Below are 9,330 nucleotides of genomic sequence, written 5' to 3'. Positions count from 1 at the left end.
AGGACTACCGTGTCACATACTACACAGCCAATAATAAACTAGATAAGGTAAAAAGCGAGTGTCTAAATGATTCGATTTGACTGAGCTGAAAGTTGTGCATAACATTTACTGAATAAGGAAATACTTATTTTATATAATGCCTGATTACAACCTTTTATTTCTTACTTCTACTTTCTTCTAAAAAAAGGCTTACTAATGTTTTTGTGTGCTCTTTTTATTAGTTATAATATGAACAAACTTAGATATACAAATAAATATTTTATAAAAGCAAATATACACAGAATGGCAATATTCAGCAAATTACATGTAAAACAACTGGTTCTCAATATTTGAGAGTAAGTAAAGAGCCTAAAAAGCAGTTTCTAATATAAGAACAGCAATGCTAAAGGTAACTTGGACATTTCCAGAAGAAACCTAATGCGGTATCATGCATGTATCATGCATACATATTATGTGTTACTTTGTGCAGAATAGTGTATAAAACAAAAGTTTAGGCAATCAAGTTATTTGTCAATATACAGATAGAAAAGATTACAATCACATGTGGTAATGACTTTGCTACTTTTGCTGCTGTGCAATTGATAAAAATAAAGTTAACATAGAGCAAATTTATCGCTCCTAAAACATGGAACCTTTTAATTTCAACAATCACAAAACTGCATAATAAAACTTGCCTCATGTATTAGGTATTGAAAAATAAACAATAAAAATGTAAAATGTGTCCCTCTTCTTTGCATGAATGAATTTCTAGAATGAAAGCAGTTGATTTTTAAGCATGCATTCTTGTAACAATTGCACTAGTCTCATATTAACCATAAGGCAATGTGCATCATTCAGTTATTAGGAAATGTTAAATAAAAAGCGAGAAAACGCAATAGCTTAAATATATAAACATGCAGTAGATTCTACTAACCACAAACTGCATTCAAATGTCACATATAACTGCCTTGTTTATATTTATTATTTCAGCTGTTTACTGTTTTACCAAGCTTTGATAACTTTGAACTGTGATCAACTAGGATTGGCATTTCATAGATCAGAGTTATTTTATTTAAACTGCTCACATAAAATAAACATCTAAATATAACTTTCATCCAGAACTTTCAACGCTTAAAATGTTTTGTTTGATACAGTTTGGTTAAACTGAGTTAAATGCATAATAAAATTAGATCAAAAATTCGTATTTGTTGACGAAATAAGATGGATACTTTATACTTATATTAACTCATGTGACTATATCACAATCTTAATAAAGTAATAACGATAAAAAAATTGGTTTTTATCCTATGCTGGCTACCACAGAGCTAAATTACAAGCTCTATGTCTTGAGTATTTGATTCTCAAGATTTCCTCTCCATGTAAAAGAAGTTATGTTCTCGTCATTTGGATAAGGCAACTCTTGTTTATTTCAACACTTGCCTAGTAAACAAGAATTGTCAGTTGTATAACAACTGGAAAACTTCAAAAGTCTAACTAGTTAAATTTTGTAAATTTGAACTTGCTACGAAATTACATAACATAATTAACACTTTCAAGCCTGCTCGCCTTAGTACAATCCTCCCTCCAGTGGCTGGCCAATTTTGAAGCTTTCCACTTGTGCGATGTGTCTACTGTAATACTAGTAAATCTGTAAATGAGCACACCGTTGTGGAGCAGATAAGATGTGCTTTTACATCATAATAAATACGAGTTTATTCTGTTGAATCTCATCTCTGTAGCTTTAGGACAAAGAAAGCTTTTTCAAACCAAAATCCTAATTTTTGTAAACAGAGTACAAGGTATTGCTTATTATTAATACTTTTGGTATTGCTTTTAATTATTTTTTATGTCTGACATGGCATATTATTATTTTGCATTGGGTCTATGATAAGGCAAAAACAGCTAACGCATAATCACCTGTTCTAGAATTGTTCTTGCTCATTTCTGGTTTGTGGTCACCATCATCATCTATATCCATAGGCCTATCACTATCTGAATTGGATCCACCAACTTTCTTCTTTGCTTCAACATTGTAATCTAATACATTTATAATGGTTCAGAAGCTATTCTTTATCAATGTATGAACAGCCCATATCGTGCTTCAGAAAATGGTCGGTTGGGGATGGGGTGGATTAGAAGAGGAAGACTATCCCCAACATCTCACCCCTTCAATCCCCACACCCAACCTTTCTATCACCCGCACTCTACACCTCCTCTTTCCAACAGAGAGGACTGATGGGAAATAGTTTCATGTAGAATGTATAATATCTTATTTTGCAACAGCACACAACATAACAGCAGCTTTAGAACTATTCTAGTAATCTACTACTATTAGGCGGTAGTCACTTACATATCTAATAATAGTTTGTCCAAAGCAACTAATCATATAAGATGTGAGTGTGACCAAATATAGGACTAACAAGATGAGTTACAACTATCAGGTATCTATCAATGAGTGAGTCTGCAATAAAGTGAAACTGCACTGATGTCTTTCACTCACTCATGCTATGGTTTTCATTTCCGATGCTTAAATCTGAGAGTATTTCCAGCTTTACTCATCTCATCATCTGAGTCATCTACATCTACTTCACTATAATTGTCATTTACCAACTCATCATCTGAGTCATCTACATCTACTTCACTATAACTGTCATTTACCAACTCATCAATATTTGCAGCTATTGCTTTATCAATTGAGTGTCTTGGTGTTCACAAATTCTTAACCATAATTATTCTCAAACTTTTGAAAAAAATTGACAAAGTTACAATTCTGCCATAGCCTGAGGTCATAGCAGAACCAAGGCTTTTACAAATATTGGCTTTTGCTTTGAGGTTTTACATGTAGCAAATATTTTCAGCTCTTTTTAACATATTGACAAGATTTTTTTTGTACAAAATGCTAAAACTCAGGGTTATCAGAATTTTGGCAATAATTGCTAATTAGAAGTCATGAAATACTCCCATAAACTAACATGACCCGGGTAGAAATTAATTCGATGTCAGCCACTTGGAGAGGACGACTTCTATCAAATTATTTTGATGTCAGTCTTGAAAGTGTTAAGTGAACGACAACTCAATCAACTCAATAACTTATTGGTAAACTTGTGGTCATCTTTTACATCTTGGTCTTGTCATTGACAGAGATAAGAATAAGTATTCTACACCATCACATAGCATCTTTTCGAAAAGTAGTTGTGTCTTCCTGTATGAAAATCTACTTTAATATAAACTGAATTTACTAGTAGATTGTGAGAATCAAAGTTTTAATGTGTTTTACAAATCTTTTGATTAGGGTTAGAATTTTCATGACAGCAAGTTGAATTGAACAACCTTGCTAATTCCTAAAAGGTTTAGCATGCAATCACATTGTAACTGTTTAAATATAACTACAAGCGGGTTATGATCTCATAATAGTTATGATACTGACAATGGTAAAAGAATTATCACTGAAGAAATTGAAATTTTAATATCTTCTCTATCTGAGCAGAATTTGTTAATCTTTTTTTATTTCATCATTGGTTATTATGGACACAAACTTTATTATTTGGTGGGCTATATTTATTAGGGTCCTGTGACAGTATTGATGAGAGATCAGAGTGAGATTTAATTCCAGCTAAAATGAGAGTTTGGTGTACAATTCATCTTTTGTGAAACTGTTGTCTCTGATCACACAAAGCGGCAAAGCCCAAATGTAATTCCTAGCTGACTCAGTAGAATTACATCCTTCAAATTTGGCTACTTTAACTTTATTGGTTGATTTTAACCAGTTGATAAATAATAATGCCTTAAAACCCTTGAAGACTGCAAACAGTATATGATTGCTATTTATATTCTTTTGTTTGCAACTTTTCATTTTGTTTGCAGCAGGACTAATTACATATAATAAAATACCTCTATTAAAGTTAAAACAAAATTTTGTTGAGAGATATAACAATAAGCCTGCTTGCAGGTATTCACCCACAACAAGCTCAATGACAAAAATCCAGAAACAGCTTAAAATGAAAAACCTTTTTTTATAAACTTTTAAAAAACAAACTACAACCATTCACATTAGCTTTAAAATGGGGTTTGCACAAAACATGTTTCTTATAAAATTTAGCTGATGAGAGGAATTGTACGCAAACTTGCTTTGCTGTGTGACACAACGTTTTTTTTACTGATTATCTATTCCTAACATTACCCTCACGTCACGACACGTTTGTTCAGGAACTTGTCATTGTTGACTGAAACTGTTTTATTGCCTTTAACTTTCCAAAGCTTTTATACCAATACTGTCTAGAACATTCTAGAAGACACTATTAAAGGTTTGGTAAACTTAAGTCTCCTCAACTGAGTTGTAGCAATGATTATTAGACAAAACCTGTTAAGAGTTAATGATCTTTTGTGAAATAACAGTTCTTAATATCTACAACTGAACATGATAACCTTTCTGCAAAAACTTGTTTAAGGTTCGTAGAAAATAAAACCTAAAATTTTAGAAACAAAAAACTTGTTGCGCTATGGCTTCAACAACTAATATATTTGATGACGAGACAGTATAATGGGAAGCAGCATTGCTGATATAGACGGAATGATAAAACTATTTTAATTGTGTGTTTAAAGCAAACATTAAAGATACAATCAGGTTGTTATCTATAACAGCCAAACTCCAAAATCTATACCATGGTACTGAGTAATTCTCACAAGGAAGTTTCCCCTCAACTAGCTAAGTCTAGCTGTTAGGGTAACAGAAGGCAGAAATAATGTCAGGTGAGTTGGAAGTAATTTGAGTGATTCATTATCCTTTTCTACAGCAAAAATAATTGTTCGGCGATCTCAAGTCTTCTTGGAGTCAGTAAGTAAGACTGAAATATTCTTTGCAGTTCATGTATTTAGTTTATCATTTTGCCTTTTGCAGAATCGCCTCACTATTTTTTCATTTTGTCAACTCGTAAACACAAACAAAGCAGACACCTATCTAAGTCTTGCTTTTCATCGATCACGCTAATTTTTTTATTAGTTTGCGACATTATCAACTTTTAAACACTGATAGTGGACTTACAATGTTGTTTTTTACAAAACATATTCACTCTAATGTTTAGCTGATAAGGGCAAGTGTACGCATACTTGCTATACTGTTACAGTAATTATTGATTCCCTAATGTTCATTCTTATCTCAAAGTCTCTTTATATCATGATGCTTTTCCAGGCTTTTATTATCGTAGTCTGAAGCTGTTTTGTTTCTTTTAGCAGGCTAAAGCTTCAATATCATTTCCTTTCTGAAACCTTCTCAAAAGTTCACTCAACTAGCTACATTTAGCTGTTGGAAAAATAGGAGGCAGAAAACACGACAATGATTCAGTAATCATCACCTTTGCCAATTAATCGTAATTTTTATTTGCAAAATAATTTATCGTTAATGATAGTTCTCCTCAGTTCCAGTGAATGAAGTTTAAACATTTTTGCTCTGGTGGTGGCATGATTTTGTCGAGAATGACAATGCTTGGATTGTGTTTTAGTTTCATCTCTGAGACTTGCTCAGTCGTCGCAGCAGAAGCTTTTTTAATGTTTTTTGTGCATCAGCTTTGGAGCCAGCATGCAGCAAGCTCAGCCAGTTAGGTCTGTCCCTGGAGGCAGAGGTCCACGTCTCTGGCTGCATGGAGAAGTCTTTCAGGTCTCGTTTCAAGACATCTTTGAATCGAAGACGAGGTCTGCCGGTTTGGCGGGTTCCATTTTCCATTTCCATGAATATGTGTGTTTGCTTGAATAACGAGTCTGGTCCCATTTTGAGAAGTTTGAGCAGAATCGCATCCATGCCAGCAGCTTTACCCAAGTGCAGGTCTTTGATGGATCTAACAACTTCATCAAGGTCAGGTGGCTCGTCTAGGTCTAATCTGACTGGTAAACCAGGCAGTCTATCTATAAACTCTCTGTCAGCATTTCCTTCGGAACCATAAAGTTCACTGTAGTGTTCAATCCATGTATCTATCTTTGCATCTCTATTCTCAATAACTGTTCCAGCTTTCTTTTTCAAAACTCCTCCATTTTGTTTTGTTGGTTCCATAGCCACTTTAATAGCCCTGAACATCTCTTTTATGTTACCAGAGTCTCTGGCTACTTTGATGCTGGTGCAGAGAGAGTCCCAGTAAGCCTGCACGCACAGTCTCACGGTCCGCTGAGCTTCACTTTTTGCTGAGCTGTAGTCAGCGAGGGTTTGTCTTGTAGCCCGGGATTTGTACTTCAACATGACAGCTCGTTTCCTCTCAAGAGCAGGTTTTAGGAGTTCACGAGAGTGGCTATACCAGTCAGGATCTTGCCTTTTTTCAGACCAAAGACCTCTAAACCCGCATTGTGGATCGAAGAGTTTATTTGCTCCAAGTGTTCTTCAGGGAATGTGTGAGTATTGATAGCAGTTATCTTCTTATCAAGTGATTGATGATAACACTCCTGAAACTTTTGGTTCTGGAAGTTTGACATATCTATCTTCTTTGATGCCTTGATTTGATTATGGTATGGTCTTGGCTCAAGACACAGCTTTGACACCACAAGTCTGTGGTCAGAATCGCAGTCAGCGCTGTGATACAATCGTGTGTTGAAGAATTCTTCTTTATGCTTAGATCTGGTGATCACGAAGTCAAGTTGATGCGATTTCTTTGAACTAGGATGACACCATGACACTTTTCTGTGCGGTTTCCCCGGAAATAGGGTGTTGGTGACAACCAGGTTGTTTTTGCAGCATAGTTGTAGTAGACGCTGTCTATTCTCATTTATGTTGCCAACACTAAAGTGTCCAATGCATTCGGGCCAGCTAGATTGATCCTCACCAATCCTTGCGTTGAAATCACCTAGAAGAATTACCCTTTCCGAGATGGAGGCTTTGCGGATGGTGTATTCCAGGGTGTGGTAAAAACAGTCTTTATCATCAGAGCTTTCAGCTAAAGTTGGGGCAGAAGCTTTGATAGTGAAGATTGTTTCTTGCTTGGTGTTGACTTTGAGCACTGATATGCAATCATTGACACCAGAGGGTGTTTGTGAGCTACAGAGCAGTCGGTTGGATATCGCAAAGCCAATACCATAGATTCTTGAATCTTCAGGTGGTCTGCCAAAGCATAAGAAGGTATAGTTTGCTTCTTTGATTGTACCAGTGCCCGCTAGGTCTGTTTCCTGCAATGCAGCAATGTCGACACCATGGTGAGAGAGCTCCGAATTTATGGTAGCTGGTTTCCTGATAGTAGTAATCGCTGGGTCTAAATCTTTGTCTGTTGACATTCCGGTCATCATCGTTCTGACGTTCCAGGTTGCAATAGTCATTTTTGTTTTCTGAGGGGAAGTTGAGCAGATATACCAGAGCACCTCCTTTGGTATTCCGTGGGTAGACTGGAGCACCTTATTGATCAAGGGCTGCCTGGTTTAAAGCGGGCGGTAGTTACCATAGGCCTGAAAAGTCCTTCCCACTCTAAAGAGAAATCCCTGGCGCTTGAATATTACCACCATTATTCAAGACATATCACCAGTAACTACTCTTCTCCGAGTGTTTGGTTCCTGAAATACCATATGCAGCTGTTCCCTGCTTTTTGAATTAGCAGAAGAGTTGTGAAAAACAAACCGCCAGGACTATTAAAGCAGACTTGGGTGGTCCTAACACTGATCAAGTGCTTCTCTCATCTCAGATCACCCTCGGCCAGAGGGAAGGCACGGCCGATACATCTGAGGAAGATCAGAGGAGCAGGAGCTGCCGAAGAAGCCTGTAGTACAGGGCATCCAATGCCTTATTGGAGCTCCACTCCATTGTGGTAGATAGCTGTTGATTTCTTATAAGAGATTCATCCGCCCTTGGGGGTTTCCACCAACCCTTTCCCATGTGGCAGGTGGTACCGGGTTGCATGTGTTACCGGTAGCAGATCTATAGTATGACCTGACCATTTTTGCTCTATTGCAGTTTTTATTCAGCAGAGCATTGCATTTGACATAATCTCACATAAGCACAATTTATTCTTGGTTTTTTCTATAAACACAAAAACGCCTACCGCTGTTACAAGTTTGTTTATTCTAGAATGCCGATACATCTAGTTTATTTTTACTGCAAAGCAACTTTCGTTCTATGACCTTCGACGAGACTGTCTTTCACCTAATATAATTTATTACAGTAAAAACCCTCGTTCCATTACCCACAAGCAGATTCCCTTGCACTGTTTTGAATGATTCCTTGTAAAATAAGAAAGTGTTACAGCAACCTCTTTGCTTAGAGAAGAAAGATTTCCCGATGGTAGTGTATAGGGTGTTACTGTAAATTAGGTTATACTAGATGGTGTTTCTTTTTTTTATATATTTCCAACCTTTACTTGATGAGCCATTGGTGTAGATAATTCTAGCTTGTGTTGGTATCCGCTCTTTGCTGATGCTTCCTGATAAATGGGAGTGGAGGATTTTGAGAACATGGAACGTCATCTGGGAATTTCCTTCACAAGGACCTTGATATCATGGAGTGTACGACGAGAGTCAATGTTAACATGTTTGGTCGAACAAGACGACGGTTTGTTGGCAAACGAAGTATCAAACATTAAGACAACTGACAACCGATTAACTATGTTACGATTAACCGGCACGCTCAATAACACTTGTATATTATTATGGCAAGACTCGCTATTTGTGTCACTATGGTTGGTTAACTCCCGATGACGTGGTATAGTAGACTCTCTGTGATCAGCAGTTAAAGCTGACTTGGGAACCGCACTACATTTGATCGCCTTGCTATTTGCAAAATGAGAATCACTTTGATCAAAAGAAGGATTTGGTGGTGTTTCAGATTCAGAACCAGAAACCAAAGCATTAGCTTCTCTGATAGTTTGCACTTTAGGACTACGAAGTGAAAGACTAGCACAATGTCTGAATTCACAGTCAATAACACTAGCTTCTAAAGATAGAAAACCATTATCAGCCTCTAAAAGTAAAGCTTTTTCTTCACTACTAAGAGAATAACGTTCAATTTCTTGTTTAGTGTCACTGAACCTACATAAAAATTCATGCGTTCTTTCCAAAATAAGTTCACTGCACATGTCTTCAAGCTGTTTTACGTATAAAACTGAGCGTTTCATGAATGCCTTGAGATTAGAAAACATAACATCCTTTTTGTATTTGTGAACATTTCCTTGGCTAACAAAAAAACCAGTTCCAATTCATTGACTTCCTCTCTGTGTATGGTTGGAACATATATACACATATGTCAACATATATGTCTTTGGATGCTCACAGCTTTGTTACAATAATCTCGCCGCTCTGCTGACCTCTTGTTTATATCTGGTTTGGTCACTCTAAAGGGTTGTCAGTCCATGCTTTTCATCTTCAGTCATGGTGAACACACCAAGTTGACAG

The 9,330-nt window shown here is 36.4% G+C and overlaps 1 protein-coding gene across 1 annotated transcript; it reads right to left on the bottom strand.

The window, feature by feature from the left end:
- Nucleotides 1–6,234: 6,234 nt before the first annotated feature.
- Nucleotides 6,235–7,236, bottom strand: LOC137388099 (craniofacial development protein 2-like). Its single transcript, XM_068074611.1, has one exon. It carries the CDS (start codon nucleotides 7,234–7,236, stop codon nucleotides 6,235–6,237), a length of 1,002 nt encoding a protein of 333 aa, XP_067930712.1.
- Between the last annotated feature and the right edge of the window lie 2,094 nt (nucleotides 7,237–9,330).

This window comes from Watersipora subatra, chromosome 2 (assembly GCF_963576615.1).
Source record: "Watersipora subatra chromosome 2, tzWatSuba1.1, whole genome shotgun sequence".
Lineage (NCBI taxonomy): Eukaryota > Metazoa > Bryozoa > Gymnolaemata > Cheilostomatida > Watersiporidae > Watersipora > Watersipora subatra.
Note: the sequence above shows the minus strand (reverse complement) of the source record. Positions and strands in the feature narration are given on the sequence as shown.

Excerpts from the sequence above, each read along its gene's own strand:
- LOC137388099 (XM_068074611.1), bottom strand. The coding sequence starts at position 7,236 with ATGACCGGAATGTCAACAGACAAAGATTTAGACCCAGCGATTACTACT.